At 42.2% G+C, this 17,834-nt stretch overlaps 2 protein-coding genes across 4 annotated transcripts in view; one reads left to right on the top strand and one right to left on the bottom strand.

Moving 5' to 3' along the window:
• Positions 1-1,265, bottom strand: part of coq10a (coenzyme Q10A) — a 5,207-nt gene extending 3,942 nt beyond the window's left edge. Inside the window, exon 1 of the mRNA XM_008319068.3 lies at positions 424-1,265. Coding sequence (XP_008317290.1) covers positions 424-560 — 137 coding nt within the window. The 5' untranslated portion in view covers positions 561-1,265. The remainder of the gene's footprint in view (positions 1-423) is intronic.
• An 863-nt stretch (positions 1,266-2,128) lies between these two features.
• The window catches only part of ankrd52a (ankyrin repeat domain 52a), a 23,083-nt gene continuing 7,377 nt past the window's right edge, over positions 2,129-17,834 (top strand). Inside the window, exons 1-28 of one of the 3 annotated variants that reach the window (XM_025059724.1) lie at positions 2,129-2,364; positions 2,881-2,964; positions 3,093-3,171; positions 3,292-3,362; positions 4,375-4,575; positions 4,657-4,744; positions 4,827-4,969; positions 5,060-5,272; positions 5,752-5,830; positions 5,940-6,054; positions 6,527-6,609; positions 6,707-6,824; positions 6,920-6,988; positions 7,073-7,213; positions 7,819-7,881; positions 8,006-8,117; positions 8,322-8,393; positions 8,484-8,685; positions 8,814-8,901; positions 8,994-9,111; positions 9,701-9,920; positions 10,012-10,099; positions 10,182-10,265; positions 10,405-10,550; positions 10,781-10,863; positions 10,951-11,033; positions 11,173-11,264; positions 11,427-11,694. In XM_025059724.1, the coding sequence (XP_024915492.1) occupies positions 2,338-2,364; positions 2,881-2,964; positions 3,093-3,171; positions 3,292-3,362; positions 4,375-4,575; positions 4,657-4,744; positions 4,827-4,969; positions 5,060-5,272; positions 5,752-5,830; positions 5,940-6,054; positions 6,527-6,609; positions 6,707-6,824; positions 6,920-6,988; positions 7,073-7,213; positions 7,819-7,881; positions 8,006-8,117; positions 8,322-8,393; positions 8,484-8,685; positions 8,814-8,901; positions 8,994-9,111; positions 9,701-9,920; positions 10,012-10,099; positions 10,182-10,265; positions 10,405-10,550; positions 10,781-10,863; positions 10,951-11,033; positions 11,173-11,264; positions 11,427-11,694 (3,230 nt within the window). In that variant the 5' untranslated portion in view covers positions 2,129-2,337. Of the gene's footprint in view, positions 2,365-2,880; positions 2,965-3,092; positions 3,172-3,291; positions 3,363-4,374; positions 4,576-4,656; positions 4,745-4,826; positions 4,970-5,059; positions 5,273-5,751; positions 5,831-5,939; positions 6,055-6,526; positions 6,610-6,706; positions 6,825-6,919; positions 6,989-7,072; positions 7,214-7,348; positions 7,688-7,818; positions 7,882-8,005; positions 8,118-8,321; positions 8,394-8,483; positions 8,686-8,813; positions 8,902-8,993; positions 9,112-9,700; positions 9,921-10,011; positions 10,100-10,181; positions 10,266-10,404; positions 10,551-10,780; positions 10,864-10,950; positions 11,034-11,172; positions 11,265-11,426; positions 16,276-17,834 lie in introns of those variants that run through there. The other 2 variants (XM_008319065.3, XM_008319066.3) reach the window with 2 other exon arrangements.

Here is a 17,834-nt window from a genome sequence, read left to right as displayed (position 1 = left end):
GGTGGAACCTCTGTGTTATGTTAAAGCACTTGTGCTGTGTTGTTCTGGGTCTCTTTGTTCAAATAGAGTAAACAGAGTACATTACTTCTGCTTGTAGTACTGCACTTGAAAAATCTTTTCCATCCTTTATTATCTGCATCCAAAATCCCAACATTGCACAACATCCAAAGGTTAAGTCACCAGTAGAGGTTATATATTCTTCATTTCACCATCCCTATATTTAAGTATGTTGGAAAATATATTGTTGTCTATTGTATCGATATCACTACAAACGTTTACACTGTGTCTACCTACTTAATACGTGTCTATTGTATCGATATCACTACAAACACTGTGTACACTGTGTCTACCTACTTAATACATCTTTGACAGTGTACCTTTATCCCGCCTGTGATGTCTTTATATTTTTATTCTCAAGCTCACCTAATATTCTGTCTCGAACATCCTCTGAACACCGCTGTGCGACAGGCGCGAGGTGATCCCACAGTAGCGACCTGGAGAAAGTCACTGAATGTCCGCACTCCCATGGGTAACCGCCGGGCACCGGCCGCGGCTGCCATCAAACCAACAGCTCGGTTAAAGGAAGACGATCCAGAGAAGGCGAGGCTGAGACGTTCCCAACAGTGACAGCGAGAATGCGTTTGACACAAACCGGCTGCTTTTGTTCGCGTTTATATAACGGCAGTAAGCATTTAATCTGGACTTCCCCCGAATACGTGTCTCCTGTCGCTTTCACAGCTGTAGTTTGAACCACTGGTGTTAGCGAACGTAGGCTAGCCCAGTGTTAGCTTGTCACTAACAATCGCGACATGTAGCCGCGTTCACCTGTCAGTTCAAAGTTATCACATTACTTTCACCTCAAGACACAACCCGACATCTGTATACCAGTATTATTTTGACCAGTTTCGCTCCCAATATCGTGAAATATCTCCCAGCTACTTTCGACCTTCTGTCGATAATAAAACACCGGTGGGACAAACTGTTCTTCTCATCTACGCCTTTATCCAAATGACCCCTCTAAGGCGAAAGCCCGCCAACTGGTGTGGAGGAGGAATAATTGCGCCGCTCATAGAAGTGCTCATGGAAGTATTTGCGCACTTATTCTAAAATATTGAAATCAAACGCAATATTTATATTCTAGGGCGCCGGTAGTATTCTCAGAAGTTTGCTAGCCTAATCTTACTATGGCAAATAAGCCGTAAAACGCACTACATATTATTGCTTTACGAGTAATCTACACCTTGTTTTATGAGTGCTGCGAGTAAAGAATACTACTTGAAATTATTTACGTAGTTAGAAATTTTGATCTGACGAGTTAACCAGTGTATTAGTGTGAAGTAGTGAAATCTCCTTTGATCTCACTAGTTGCCATATTTTTTGGTGGCGTGCGATACATGGTAATTAGTATTCTCTAATGTGCACATTTTACTCAACTCATAGTGGTTCATTTATCTTTGATCAAACAATGGAAGCTGTATGTCAGCTTTTTTTTTTTTTGCAGTACTGCACGTTTATGTACTGAATATGTATGCCAGCACAGACTGTTTTGTACAAAGGTGTGGTCTCTTTAATGAACAAATTACCTTTCTGCAGCTGTATACACATAATGAGTGTGCTTATATGACATGATGATCTGCTGTAAGTTTTTTTTGGAGGTGTCAGGAACATTAGGAATCAGATTGTCAGCAAAAGCACCTTATTTATTTCTTGTAAAGTGTTTTTATCATTTGCTGATGAAAAAAAATGCACTCCCGTTATTTATATTAAGCTGAGGCAGTGATGGAGACAAGAATAATCTAAGGGTGGGTGGACAACAGAAAGGGCAATTAATGTCGAAACTAATAAAAGCTTTTACCCACAGGTCGTTGGGAGTGACGCCCCTGCTATGAATTTGACAAAAGAATATTACAAATTTCAACTTATATTGTAAATAGGCCGAATGTGTTTTGCACATTAATAAATGAATACAGCATATTTGTTAAAATGTAACAAATAATAAAAAAACAATATGACAAACTAATAACAATAGTGGGTTTATTTGTGTTTATTTGTTTCATACAAATAAAACGTACTTGACTTAATTTGTCCACACCGGGGCGCCCTTTCCCCCTGAGGCGCCGGGTGCAGACCGCCACGCCTGTAGGCGGACCAGCACAGTCGTAGCCAGTATCGTCAGACCAGACACTGGGTACAGACAACAACAGTGACAGATCGAGACCGTAATTCTGTTTGCAACCAGCAATGGGTGTAGTCTAGAGAGTGGGCACAGTAGCGCACCGCAGTATACCTCGCAGTTTTATCCTCATGAAGGAGCTCCGTCCTGGCTGAGTTTGGGAGATGGGAGTACACAACATTGCAGACCAGGTAACCGCTGTGAAACAAGGCGCTCGGTGTTTGTGCTGTGGCGCAGTCTATTTGCTGATAGGGACCCGCTGTTATGCGCAGCTCACTGTGGCTTTCCCTCACTGGCAATCGCTACCTTAATATTTTATAGGATTGTGCGAATATCACCTGTCTTTTACGCTTGTGTAAAATGCTTAAATGTCAGTAGCGGAGGTGAGGATTGATATATGCAGGCTTGCGTTGTTACGTTGTTCTGGCTTAGGCCGTGGCCTCATCCAGAGCTAAAACAGAAGCAGCTAAAGCTAACAGCTAAGTCCGTTTGCCTAGTTGACGTAAAACGGCCTGTAGGCCTCACCCCGGGTTCTGGCTATTTGCTGAAAAGAAGTAGGCATCATATTGTGATGCACTAGAGCAGACCCAACAAATAAACATTTTAACGTATCAATTTCGTACAGTAGTTGATTTTATCGTCGTCGTTTTGGCTATATAGTGCAACGTTATCGTGACGATGTCTGACCTGGTGTTTGTGAATTGCAGCCTCCTCTGGTCCAGGCCATCTTCAAACGTAATGCTGAAGAAATTCAACTACTATTGCACAAAAAGGAGGATGTCAATGCACTGGTATGTGTGGAGGGTATTCAGTTTGCATGTGAACCAGACCAATGTCATTCAAAGACTAGACATAAGAATTAAACTAGGGCATTAGCATTAAGTGCGTGTATCTTGTAAAATACGTGTTTATTCTGCAGGACCAAGAACGTCGTACGCCACTTCATGCTGCTGCCTGTGTGGGTGACGTCCATGTAATGGACCTCCTCATTGAATCAGGTAAGATTGATGTTACAGGAATGGGATGCAGAGTTCTGAGAAACCGGGTTGCACTCCGAGCCCTCTGCAGCTGCAGCCTTCATATCACTGGTTTAACATGGATGTTTGTTTGTCCCCCAGGTGCCAGTGTTAATGCTAAAGACCACATATGGTTGACCCCTTTGCACAGGGCAGCTGCTTCAAGGAACGAGGTAAGAGATAAAGCTGCATTGTTTTATTGTTACATCGGTCTCAGTATGTCCTATGTTATATCCAGACTTTGATTAAAAAGGGTTTTCTTGAATCAGATATTTTGTGTCGTAATGTATTTGTCTGCCTGAGAATGTGAAGCTCTTAAAATACTGGTGGTTTTTTTAATTAACTTCACATGAATGAGAGTGAAACTGTGTTACTAGTCATTCATTTGTCATATTTTCCAGTTTCAAATCATCAGTTTGAACTTGCCATCATTAAAAAGTGGTTTCACTTGTACTGCCTTCAGCTTTGTCCTGTATCCTGTCAGGAATTGAATACAATGTTAAGTTTGAAGTGTGATCCTGTTTAGAAGAAATTAAACATTTGCACTGCGTGTGCAGCCATGTAGAATAAATGTGCAAAGAGACTATGATATTTATAAAGTGGTTATAAAAGAAATACAAAAGAAAACAAATTGAAATTTTACCACAAGTCAGTTAAAGAAGTGACACGTATAAAAACAAAAATAGTACACCAAAGAAATAGCAGCAAACGAGAAGTAGAGTGAAACTCTGTGGGCTGAGCAATTGTCTGTTGTATCGTGGATATAAACTGTAGCTCTGGTGAGAATCCTCCTGGCACCCTCTGCTGTCAAGGAGCTTGTTTTTGAATTGTTTGCTGTTCTAATGATGCAAGAGTGATCATGATTACAGCACCGGCTTTCACAAATTAAGATGCATCGTTTAATTGTTACACATCCTTCTTAATGAGTCTCAGGCCAAAGAACTTTTTGTTCTTTTGAAGAAAAAAAACAACAACATCACTGTAAACATGACAGAAAAATGTTTAATGCTTTCAGAATGAGAAACTACTTTGCTTATTTTGTCGTAGGAGTTAGTAATGTAAAGTAATCACTTTGGTAATTGACATAATCATTCTCTGATTCTCTGTTATTATATTCCTTCTCAGAGTAGAAAATGCAGCAAACTGCAGCATCTTTAATCGCTTGTAATATTTGGTTCTCTTCAGAGGGCAGTGGGGCTGCTGCTGAGGCGTGGAGCAGAGGCAAATGCTCGAGACAAGTTCTGGCAGACGCCGCTGCATGTGGCTGCTGCCAACCGTGCCTCTCGCTGTGCAGAGACCTTGCTTACCCAGCTGAGCAACCTGAACCTGGCAGATCGCACCGGCCGAACTGCTCTGCACCACGCTGCTCAGAGTGGGTTTCTGGAGGTAAGATCATTGTCTTGTTTTCTACAGTAATAAGAATTATGGGAGGGGGCAGTACATTTTTTCTAATTAACTGTTTTGCAGATGGTGAAGCTGCTGCTGAACAAAGGAGCCAACCTGAGTGCCATCGATAAGAAGGAGAGACAGCCCATTCATTGTGCTGCTTATTTGGGTAAGAGGGGTTGATTCAGTGGGTGCTGTGCTGCAACATTGAAGTGTTGGTGTTCATTTTTTCCTGATTTGGTTTCTCACAGGACACGTGGAGGTTGTCAAGTTGCTGGTGTCCCGCAGTGCAGACAAAAGCTGTAAGGACAAGCAGGGCTACACCCCTCTCCACGCTGCTGCTGCCAGTGGTCACCTCGAAATTGTAAAGTACCTACTGAGGATGGGGGCGGAGGTGAATGTTGGGTTTTCTTGGCGTTTCACGAGGCAGAACACGCGGAGGTCGCTTTGAATCTGTTTTGACTCTCGCTTATTCACACCTCAGATTGATGAGCCCAATGGTTTTGGAAACACTGCACTCCACGTGGCCTGCTACATGGGCCAGGAGGCGGTGGCCACGGAGCTGGTGAACCACGGAGCTAATGTTAATCAGCCCAACAAGTGTGGCTACACCCCCCTGCACCTGGCTGCCGTCTCCACCAACGGTGCCCTCTGTCTGGAGTTGCTGGTCAACAATGGGGCAGATGTGAACCAGCAGGTATGAAACTGGATGATTGACGGCTGTCGTGTGATTTGGAGGTGTGTGTGTGTGATTTTGTTTTTGAGGCCAGAACAAAGTGTAAATGTGTGTTTGTTTTTTAAACCAATTCTGTAGTGTGTAGCACCTCTGTAGGTGGTTTAGACTCCTGTGTAGTGCTGCACTACAATACACTGGAGGTTTGTCCACAGTGTGTCGCCATGGCATTGATTGCTGCTGGGATTGACTCTTTGGATAAATAACAGTTGAAATCAGAAGAAAACATGGAGTTGACTTTTGTTTTCATCACATTTAAACATGAAATGTAGTTTGACCAAGTCAGAGGGGGCGCTGTTGTTTGTCTTACTGTTTTTTCACTGTTGTCAATACAAGTAAAGGGGAATAATGTGGATGGTTTCTTTCTTGTTTTCAAGTTTTTTTTACTGTTGGCAATACAAATTAAGTGAATAATGTGAATGATTTATTTCTTGTTTTAACAGAGCAAAGAAGGGAAGAGCCCCCTGCACATGGCAGCCATTCACGGACGCTTCACACGCTCTCAGATCCTCATCCAAAATGGTAACAGTGACTCTGCTGTTTGTCTAAACTGGAAGGATGTGGAGCTGCAGCTCTCTCTCTCTCCCTCCACATACTTCTTTGACTGACACTCTTCTTCACTTCTCATCAGGTGGGGAAATTGACTGTGTGGATAAGTATGGCAATACTCCTCTCCACGTTGCTGCTAAGTATGGCCATGAACTGCTGATCAGCACTCTAATGACCAATGGAGCAGACACGGCCAGGTATGACTGTTGGGGCTGTTTTTACCTCCGTCAAGTCATTGTTTAACACTTGAAATCAATAATGTACAATTCAGTCCATTCAATTTGAAAGTTCAGATTCACTACATGCATGTTCACCACACAAGATGTGATAACGTCACTTATCCAGCTATCACCTCAACTTGGTTCACTTTGATAGTCTGCACCGGGTTTCACTTGCAAGTAAACCAAGATCCATGTTTTTATGTGGACCAGAGTTTGCACCACATGAAGTGGACCTTAAAGTAAACGGCTCTGCTCCATTTTTAAAGCTGACCAAACACCACTGGTGATAAATCACTCTTAGGCCATGAGTGGATCATTAATGACATCCATTACCGAACCAATACCAGTTTCTATTTTGATTCCAGAGTGATGTCATTGAACAAACAATTGTTTATCAAATATATATTTTTGACAACCTTGTATTTTTATTGTGTGTTTGTGTTTCCAGACGTGGGATCCATGGAATGTTCCCCTTGCACTTAGCTGTGCTGTACGGGTTTTCAGACTGTTGTCGCAAGTTACTCTCCTCAGGTTTGTGCCTTAAACGTGTCGACCGACATCACTTTAGCTTCTGTTCTTTGACTCTTAACAACCAGATTTCTTTTCTACCGTTTTCTAACATATACAGGTCAGCTGTACAGTATAGTTTCATCCATGAGTAAGGAGCACGTACTATCAGCTGGGTTTGACATTAACACCCCTGACAACTTTGGGAGGACCTGTCTACACGCTGCTGCCTCTGGAGGGTGAGACAAACTGTCTGCTCTGATGAAGTGTCCGAGAATGTCAACAATTTTTTAAAAACCTTTTTTCTTTCCCTCCTGGATCTCTGTCTCCACAGAAATGTTGAATGTCTGAACTTGCTCTTGAGTAGCGGTACTGACTTAAACAAGAGGGACTTGATGGGAAGGTACATTTCAAGCTCGCCTTTTTTTTTTTTAAACAGAACATTTCAGATTTTTCCCCCACTCTAAATGTGTCTTTTTCCTTGAAGGACACCGTTGCACTATGCGGCTGCTAATGGGAGGTACCAGTGCACTGTGACCCTAGTGAGCGCTGGCGCTGAGGTCAACGAGCCTGACCAAACAGGCTGTACTCCCCTGCACTACTCTGCCGCATCCCAGGCCTTCAGCAGGTTGTAAGACTTGTCTCTCCATACATTTGGACAGGCTTGTTTTTGAAGTAGACAGATTGTAAAATGCAACTGGTACAGTTTTATTTTTTAATCAACTACTGTATTTTCTTGGACTATAATATACCTCCAATTCAGCTAAGGCCACAAGAGGGCACTGTCTACACTCGAGACAACTGAACACCTCTGCACAACCTGAAAGATGACATGACTAAACTATTATAAAACCATAAAGATCACAAAAATGCAACAAAACTGCCCCAGCAGAGGAGGAGACGGTGCTTCATTCTCCTTCAGTTGGAGGAATTGTTTAGAAGCAAAGTCCAGGATGAATGGAATTATTAGTAATGAATAAGATCAGGAACTTGTTGAACCTGATATTCTGAACCTTTAATGTATATTTGGCCTCTGTTCTGTAGGCTGTTATGTAAATGAATGAAGAGTCCTGATTACATGTGAAATAAAGTTTTAAAAGTATGGTATTTTTTTATTCCTTGACAAACTGGGCTGTAACGTATTGTCAGAGAAATCACAGAACTTCTGCATTAAATGCTTTCTAAGTTTCCTGACCTCAGGCAGATTGTTGAACGAGTTCTTGTTCTCTACAGAGTCGATCGTCATTTTTCCGGGAACCATCAGAACGATGAAGATGAGGCAAAGGAGTCGTACTTGTAAGGACATTTCTATCTTCTCCCTTCTGATAAGTTTGAAAAGCTTGAAATCAAATTAAAGGGCAGGAATCGACATATTTGTCATTTTTTAAGCCTCTGTTTTGTCTTTTTTTTCATGTAACAGCTGCTTAGAGCATCTCTTGGATAATGGTGCTGATCCATCAATGGTCAACTCAAAGGGTTACAGCGCTGTTCACTATGCAGCTTACCATGGCAACAAACAGAACCTGGAGCTGGTATGTTTATTTTTTGATGCGACATTTGAACATTACCACACTTGACAGAAAACTATGAGGATGTATTGGAGCTGAAGCAGCTGACCTGTTATCATTTTTAGTTATTATCTAGAACATTAATGTTTGAAGATGTTGGTCAGCACTCACTGACCGCTGACACTTAAATGCAATTTAATTAAACTCATTGCTTGTGTTCACTTGCAGCTGTTGGAGATGTCCTTTAATGCACTAGGAGATATTGAGAGCAGTATTCCAGTCAGTCCACTGCATCTTGCTGTACGTTCTTTTTCCAAATTAAATTTGTTGGACTGAGACCAGATGTTGACTTAATATAAGGTGGTGACTAAATCCTTGTGCCTCCTACAGGCTGACAGAGGCCACTGGCAGGCACTGCGAGTGCTGACTGAAACTGCAGCCTACGTGGATGTGCAGGATGCTGCAGGCCGTTCTGTGCTCTACCTGGCTGCTCAGAAAGGCTACGCCTGCTGCATCGAGGTGGTGTTGGCCCAAGGAGCCTCCTGTCTCCTCAACGACAACCGCCTCATGTGGACCCCCATTCACGTGGCAGGTATGTTAACTCTTATGGTGAATGTGGTTTTGGGGTTTGATTCGGCATCATTAAGTGAAATATCGCGATATTTCATCGTATCGATATTTTATTGTCTTACATCCCTAACATTTGTTGTTTCTTACCAGCTGCTAACGGACACTCAGACTGCCTGCGCATGATGATCGACTATGGAGAGGATGGGGATCTCACCAACACTGCGGACAAATATGGCCAGTAAGTCGTTTGCCCTGTTGGTGCGTGGTTCAGTTTGTCCTTGTGGTTTTTCAAATTGTTTATTTTTTTGTGTGTGTGTTTGTTTGTTTTAGGACCCCTCTGATGCTAGCTGTCCTAGGTGGGCACACAGATTGCGTCCGCTTCCTGTTGGAGAAGGGCGCCTTACCTGATGCGAAGGACAAGAGGTCCAGCACAGCTTTACACAGAGGCGTAAGTCTACCTGCTGCTGTGTGTCCAGTCGTAGAGTCCAGAGTAGTCGTTGGGTGGAGGTTCAGTTCTGTGGTACCTCCTCTTTATTGTCTACTATGAAGACTACTACAATTATTTTGCTCCTGCCTGTCTGCACTAGTGTTGATGCATTTCGCCTGAAAGATGAACTACGTAAATACGTGTCTCTAATTCAAGTTTTGTTGCGAATCTGACAAAAGTGACTGACAGAACTAAACACGTTATCAAACAGATTGTGATTTATTTTGTACTAAAGATCTACTTAAATCTTGGTCCTCAAAATGATTAATCAAGTGTCAGAGAGAGGATCACAAATACAGCGTTCAACTAGAGCTGTAAAAATGTCTTAACATAAACTATTTCCAGTCATGCTTTGAGAGAGCCACTCGAAAAAGTAATAAAATGACAAAACAGAGTTGATGCGAGTGACATAAAATGAAGTGAAATAAAAACCTACTTTCAGTGAAACTGAACTTGTTTAAAAATGTCTAAGGATATGAAGGAAACCGTGTATTTGTGTTTATTTATGTTAGCGTGTTTGCCTCATTGCCTGTTCTCGTCCTTTCTCCAGGCCATGTTGGGACACGAGGACTGTGTGACAGCCCTGCTGGAGCACAAAGCCTCTGTACTGTGTAGAGACACCCAGGGTAGAACCCCGCTGCACTACGCTGCATCCAGAGGCCACACAGAGATCCTGGCCTGTCTGGTGCAGGCCGCCGTGGCTGAAGAACCACACAAACAACTGCTAGACAACAAACAATACACCCCGTTACACTGGGCTGCTTACAAAGGTTTGACTCGCATCGACACCGTCCCTTAAACTCATGAAAGAATGAATCGCTGTGACGTGACTTCTCTGTGATTCTTTGTGTTTCTTCTCAGGGCATGAAGACTGTTTGGAGGTTTTACTTGAATTTAAAACATTTATCCATGACGAGGGAAACCCTTTTACCCCTCTGCACTGTGCTCTGTGAGTACTTAGCTGGCAGCCGCATATCAACCATCGAAGAGTTTAAGTTAGAATTGTTTTTTCTCTTCCGTCTGGCTCACAGGATGAATGGCCATAGCGGTGCTGCAGAGCGGCTGCTGGAATCTGTTGGGATCCAGATGATCAACACCAGAGATGCCAAAGGAAGGTGAGGCTGTGGACCGTGGCTTTGTTTTCAGTTTTTATTTCAGAAATTATTTCTGTAGCAGAGATGGTGTAGAAACGTCTCCTTCTCTGGTTCAATGTTGTTGTGGACCTAATGAGGATGTTGCTGTGTTTGCCTGAAGGACCCCGCTGCACGCTGCTGCATTTGCTGAGGATGTCGCAGGACTGCAGCTGGTGCTTCGCCACGGGGCAGAGATCAATGCGGTGGACAACAGCGGTCGCTCTGCCCTGATGGTCGCTGCTGACAAGGGACACAGTGGCACAGTGGGTGGGTGTCACGCTTCCTGTTGTTCTGTTGATATTAATAGTCCATCTAAAGTAGTTTCACCAGCCCAGTGCTAAAATCATTTCTCAATTACATATGCTATAAAAAATGATATCAGTAAATCCATCTAAAGTAGTTTCACCAGCCCAGCGCTAAATTTCCCATTTCTCAATTAGATATGCTATAAAAACTGATATCAGTAAATTATTGTTTTTTTTTTTTTTGTTGTCCAGCTATCCTCCTTCACCGGGCCAAGGCTGACCTAACATTACTAGACGAGAACAGGAACACTGCCCTGCATTTGGCCTGCAGCAAGGTGCACAAACTGTGAATGCAAGAATTCAGAAGCAAATATTTAATCAAAGGTCAAGAATTTTCCTGACCTTTCCCCCTTGATCCTCAGGCTCATGAGATGTGTGCCCTGCTGATTCTGGGAGAGATCCACAGTCCCACACTCGTAAATGCCACCAACAGTGCTCTGCAAATGTGAGACTATTCTATAGGTTTTTTTTTAATCCATTAGCAATTTCTTTTTTTTTTTATCCCCGACTACACCCAGGAACTGCAGACTTTTTTTTTATCGTTCTGATTTGCAGCTGTTAAAATTCCACCCCCTCTCTTCCAGGCCCCTCCATCTTGCAGCACGTAACGGTCTGGCTACGGTGGTGCAGGCACTGCTGAGTAGAGGAGCCACTGTGCTGGCTGTGGATGAGGAAGGTAAGACTGTGAAATGACTCTGACAATTGTAAAATAAAAAAATATCTGAAGGAAGGAAGTAACATTTTCAGGAAAACACAAAAAGTCAGACGTCCCACTAACAACGGTGATTGTGAAATAACACTGAAGTGACACTGATGGGGATGTATCGCTGTCCCTCAGGCCACACACCAGCTTTGGCCTGTGCTCCCAACAAGGACGTGGCTGACTGCCTGGCTCTGATCCTCTCCACCATGAAGCCTTTCCCCCAGCGGGACCCCTCCTCCTGCTCCTGCTCCTCCCCCACCGTCTCCCCATCCCCAGGTCTCAACTTGCTGAAGCACTGCGGCATCACCGCCGCCTGCACCCCCCTGCCCAGCAACGGCCTCCACAACGGCTACGTCAAAGACCGTCACGGTGCACCAGTCGGCCTGGACGGGTGTCTGTCTGAGTAAGGTTCCCCTCTCCCCCCGCCTCCTCAGTCAGCTGCTATCACCACCGTCACCACCAGGGTGTGACCCCCCCCAGGGTGTGACCCCCCCCAGTCCCCGTCCCCTCCCCTTTAACGTGGCCCAGAGGACCAGGAGAGCACCCATCTACTTGTCTGTTCTCTGTGTATGTATGTGTTTGTGTGTCTGTGTGTGCGTGAGTGTTTGGTCTTCTCTTGAGGTGCAGTCAAACCTAATATGCAATTAGATCCCATTCCTCCATCTCCTAGTAGTGCTAAAAAAAAAACCTAGAGGCTAATTGCTCTACAAGGTCACTGGGAAGTGTGTCATCCACAGCAGACAATAGCAAACTGGACATCACTAAAACAAATCATGTAACCCTTTAAAACTATGTGCACATAATGATATAAACCACACTTAAGAGCATGGAAATCTCCGTATCCTGGATCGTTTTCTCTTCATATCATTCAGTATAAAAGTCATATCACGTAGGATGGATTTTTCTGTGACCTTGTAGAGGAATACGGCGCCTCCCCGAAAGAATGATCAAAGAGTTTCTTTGTGTATACGAGATTTTCTTTTTCTTCCTTTGTTTTTAAATTGTCTGTTAGTTTAGATTTTTATGAAGGAACCACACAAGGGAAAAAAAAAATCTAAAACTTTTTTTTTTGTTTTTTTTTGTTTTTTGTTTTTGCTTAAGAGTGCAATGCTTGTGTACTACAGTACAATCCGAAAAAAAATTGGAAAAGGGTCACAAAGATGTTAATTCCATAGTGTACTTTAAACTTATAGCCTACAATTGTTTGGCATTTTAAGGTGATTTAGTGATGCTGCTGATACATTAGCATCTCTCCTTCCAAAGGAGACCCACGTTCTGGTCAGCGTTCTAACATCAACCCGTTCCTATTGCTGACGTCATGTTTTAAAGATGCTAAATAAGTGTTTGTTAAGCTAGAATGTTTCTAAGCATATAAGTTATGACCAAAGTTATGATCAACACTACTATGGCTATAAATTATTTATTTGAGATGAACTGTACTGTATAGAGAAAGACAATAGATCTTGATATACCTCGTCAACTCGTTTAGCAGCTGCTTCATCTTCACCCAGGGTCCGTAGGCCTAAAGTTCTCTCTTTGTAGGACTGGAGAACTACTGTAGGATAGTAACTGACTGACTGAGGCCTTGTTTATTTCTAGATGAAGGCTTTACTAGTAATATCTGCCAACAACACCTCATCAAAGCATCATATATCTGAGCACATAAATGAACAAGCCATTTCAATTTGTTTCCCATCTCTTCAGTTTTTTTGTTTGTTTTTGTTTTGTTTTTTTGGAAAAGATTTCTGAATTCAAACGGCCTAATTATTGATAGTGAGCAGTCGATTTTTTGTTTTCAAGGCACCGACAACATTTCTTTTTTCTTTTTTTTTTTTGCCGTTGAACCAGCCGTCGGAGTCGTTGTTTAACAAACTCCCTAGGAGAATTCCTCCGAGCTGGTGAACTAGTCTTAAACATCAAGTCCACTGATCAATTTTAACAACTAAAAGAATTGTCTGCTATTATTATCATTGGGCTGTTTTCAAGCAATATTTTTTTTGGCCTTTTTTTTTTTTTTTTGGTTTAACCTTATTGAATAGACAATCACTGTCACAAGGGCTTTTGTTTCCCTGGAATGTGTTTGGTTTTACTTATGGTTTTTTTTTTGTTCATTATTTCATGAAAATTTACTAAAGACTAAATGAATGGCTCCCTGCGTGCCGGGCATTTTACTGTCAGTGTCAACACAAATGCACTGGACTGCCTTTGTGGCATCTCATGAAATGCCTTTTGACCCATGCCTTCCGTATCGCATCATTTCAGTTGGATTGCGTTTGTAAATGAAGCCCTGGGGCGGATTCGTTTTCCACGCCATCAGTGGCAAAAAAGCGTTTTTAACCACACACTTAAATCATAGGATTGCCCTGCAGATCTGTGTGTGCAACCACATGATCGATGACCAGGGCACTGGTGTCCCTTATAGAAGCAAATATGGCTGAGAGGCAAAGGAGACGGACCTTTGTTGAGGCCAACATCTGATGTTTAGATTTCAGGAATAGCAGAAATCCAAAAAAATGTGCTTTTATTTTGGTGTTAATTTCTTGTCTCCTCACCCCCCGTTTCTGGTACTAAGCATACTAAAGATGATTGTATCGGACCACTAGAGCTGTTTGCGACTTTTAAGATGTTATATCTATGCTATTTTGTCTTTTTTAAACAAAAACACCTGCTGGTGGTTAAAGGACACGCGGCAGGGTTGTTGTTTTGTTTTCATGACAGCTTCATATCCACTGATAATGAAGTGGCACAATTGCACACATTAGCTGACTGGATGAGAGATGAGGACCTGGATGAGCCTATGTTGTTAAATACCCCCCGCCCCCTGAGAAAAAGTCTTTGACCTCATTGTGAACGTTGTTATTGTTGTAGATTAGTAGTCGGCCTTAGATGATCTCCCTCAGCAGATTGAATTGGAAGCGATGGGTAAAAAACACAAAAAAAAAAAGACCAGTCTTTGGTCTCTTGATCATTTTCCTTGTAAGAGAAGAACATTTATATCGTTGTTCATATTAGTGATAGGTGCATAATTTCTCGTGATCTCAGGATCTGTGCTGAAGTCGCAGTCAGAATTTTACTAATCAAATCAGATGTCAGCAGGATGACTATGTCTACATTTTAATGGGATTCTCTTTTTTTTCCACAATTGAATTCTTTGTTAACCCTAATCCCATAGCACTTAATTAGATAGGCAAGGATGCACTTTAGTACATTCAGGTTCTAAGTGTGCAGAGGAGCAGATATAGTGTATGTACCTATGTTTACATGCATGTGTGTTGCTGCTGATTACACAAAGGTAGAGTTGCAAAAGATGAGCAGAGGCTGCAACATCACCGTGCTAACAATGCATTATTTTTGGAAGAAATACAAAAGTGTCTCCAGCACTTCGGGACATTGTCCACTGCCCGCTGACTTTTTTTTTTTGGGTTGTCTATTTTGGGCCCGACAAGGTTGTGATTACCCAGCCTACTGTTAATAACACAGACTGCAGCCTCAGTCACGCAGAGTCAGTCCGGTGACTCGGCAGAAACCTCAGGCGGGCTCCGCGAAATAATCCAGACACTCTCTGCCATCTGTAGGTGCTGTCAGGTCAGTCAGTTCAGGCAGGGATTCCTCCCCCCGACCCCCTCACCCTCTCTCCCTTGCGATGTCCTTATCTGACCATCGTCCCTCACAACTATACCAGGTGTAACAGATTCTTTTTGTTGTGTCACAGTATTCTTGTACTTTGCTTTTTCGTTTTATTGGTGTGATAACTGTGTGACTGTGCATGGAACTAGACCACAATTTTGATAATAGTTATTGAAACACATGGAGCATATACCATACATATATCTGGAGTTAGAAAAAGCAATGAAAGGTCCAATTGTAGCAATAGAGCGCGTGTGTAAAAGTGTGCAGCACAAATATTGCACTGCCATCCATTTAGGCCAATTCTGTAAGTCATTGCATTAATGCCAATGGAAGATTTTAAATGCGGGTTGGATGTTCTAATCTTTGGTCACAAATGAGGCCTGTTTGCCAAAATGTGGAGGGAGAGACTCTCCCGGTAAAGCAGCAAAAGGATTTATGCAGATGTTCGAGCAGTTTACAGTCTGACCATCAAAACTGAGCCATGAATTTTTTCTGACTGAAATGAATGTACGGTCAGTTCAGAGCGGAGCGATTTGCTTTCTCCCAAACTTTCAACACTTGCTTGTCACTTGTCTGGCGGAGTTATGATTAAACTGGTAGCATGTCAAATCCCACCAAGTACAGTACGTGTAGTAGTCTTCCTGCATCATCGGTCTGGATGGGGGTGTGTTTTTTGGCATCATTATTCCACTGTAGACCTGCTCTTTATTACTGTTGATATATATATTGAAATATATACAAACATTTACGTGGAGTGTAGCTTAAAGGGGGGAAAAAGCGAGAAATAAAACGTTCATGTTCATCCATTCCATTCAGACTGCCTTAGAGTACGGTACGACAAGAGGGTCAAAAAGGAGTCACACAAACTCGTCAATAGTCCGTATTTGACAAAAATGCACCTAAGCTACACCCATTTAGTGCCATAGAAAACCTTTATTTGCCTTTGAACATGATTCATATTTACTCGGTCTGTAAGTTATTCAGAAGTTGGCAGGGCTATTACAATTTTGCGTTTGCAGCTGCATGTCTTTTCGACATTTATATTAAGTCATTGGAAGAGAAAAAAACAAAAACATTTGCATGGAGTATCCGTTATAAAAATGCAACTGTTCTGTTAAGTTTTTAGTGTTGATTTTTGATTGGACATGCTTAGAGGAAATGGTTTGGTATTAGCATAGCATACCCCAGGTTGTGTTTGTTTAAAAGATGATAACAATGTGTGGTACCAGGATATAAAAAAACCAAACATGCTTGATGTCCAAAAAAAAGCATGGTACAGTACAGACAGTGCAGGATTGATTTGCCTCCGTCACCATGGTTCTTACTTGAAGTAAACGGCAAATTTCGATTCAACTCTGAATCCACTGTTGAGCCTTTTGCCTTAAAAGCTGAAAAAAAGGAAATGATGAGCCTTTTGCCTTAAAAGCTGAAAAAAGGAAATGATATCTGAGAGTACCTTTAAAAAAAAAAAAGACAAAATGTCAACGTTTGTAGAGTGATGCTACTTGGTTGGATTGCTGAGAGAGGAAAAAACAAAACAACTTATGGCTCATTTTGGACTGGCAGGCACCTGTGGGTGTCCAGAAGCACACACACATTTACTGAGGTAGCACATAGCTGGCGGTTGCCGTGGTGCAGAGATTGTTGTGAGAGGTCAGGATTTCGCCATATTTGCCACTGTGAAAGAATGAATTCAGAATTCACTTGTAAACAATCAGCTTTGGCTTCGTTGTTATCCAAGCCAGATGATTTAAAAAAAAAAAAAAAGAAAAGTGGTGTACCTCAAAAATGCTTAAATGGAAACAAAAAGGAAATATTTATGAAATAATCTTGTACAGCTATGCTTAAAAAAAACAACAAAAAAAAACCCCTTTGTGGTCCACCTCGTCAATGGTAGTGTAATTTCTTTTCGCTTAAGCCAGCCTAGATCAGAGATGTATCTACGCGAAAGTGTTAGATTAGTGTCGGCAGATGTCTCATGTTTCCTACCTGAAGGAGCAGCTAATGCACCTTGTACGTTTTCTATTGGACCTGCAGTTTTACCTCATCACTGATCTTATGTGTGACGACGCTGACATTAATCCTCTGCAATCTCCCTCCTATGGTGTGTCTGTGTGAGTGAGTAACTCTTCATTGTACAGTATGCATGTCGAACAACAAAAAAAAACAGCTTTTTTTTCTTTTTTTTCTTTTTTTTTTAAGGAACGGAGAAGCATTGTAACTCCCTTTTGGGATCGAATTCCACTTCATTGCAACGTAACAAATAAGTCTGCTTTCCACCGCTTGGCGTACATGTTTGAGGGCACAGTCCAACGTGAGGAAGGACGCAAAGGTGGCTGTTAACCTTTACCTCTGCTACTCAAAACAATGTAATTTACATGTTAAACAAAGAATGCTAGGTTGACCACTCTCTCTCTCTCTGTCTGAACACTTGGTTATCAATTTTTCCCCACCACCGCTCAGACCTGTGCAATAACTAGCACAGTGGTGGCACGGTGCCTTTTTTATTTGTTACTACCGAAAGCTAACGGTCTTCCATTTGTGTTTCCCAAAAAGCCTTATACTAGGAAAGAGAAATGACACTGAACATATGTAACCATACTTCATAGTCACATGTTTATGAGTTGAAACGGCAACAAAGAAGGGATTTTTTTTTTTTTTTTTTTTTAAAGCCCCAGTAATTCCTCTGGCGTTAATCTGGAATGCTTTTTCCGTGGAACAAATTGCACAGGCCGATGCAGTTTAGGGCACATCACACATGGAGTGGACAGAGATCAGTTTGTTTGAAAGCACAAATCCAAAGAAGGCACTTCTGGGCTGAGTTGGTTTCCCCTAAAGTGGAAGAAGAGAAATATCCTTAAGACCAGATTTAGACGGGGGGAAAAAAACAACCCTAGAGGAGTCCGGTGGTGC

This window comes from Cynoglossus semilaevis, chromosome 10 (genome assembly GCF_000523025.1).
Source record: "Cynoglossus semilaevis isolate Cse_v1.0 chromosome 10, Cse_v1.0, whole genome shotgun sequence".
Taxonomy (NCBI): domain Eukaryota; kingdom Metazoa; phylum Chordata; class Actinopteri; order Pleuronectiformes; family Cynoglossidae; genus Cynoglossus; species Cynoglossus semilaevis.
This window is presented reverse-complemented; position numbering and strand designations above follow the sequence as displayed.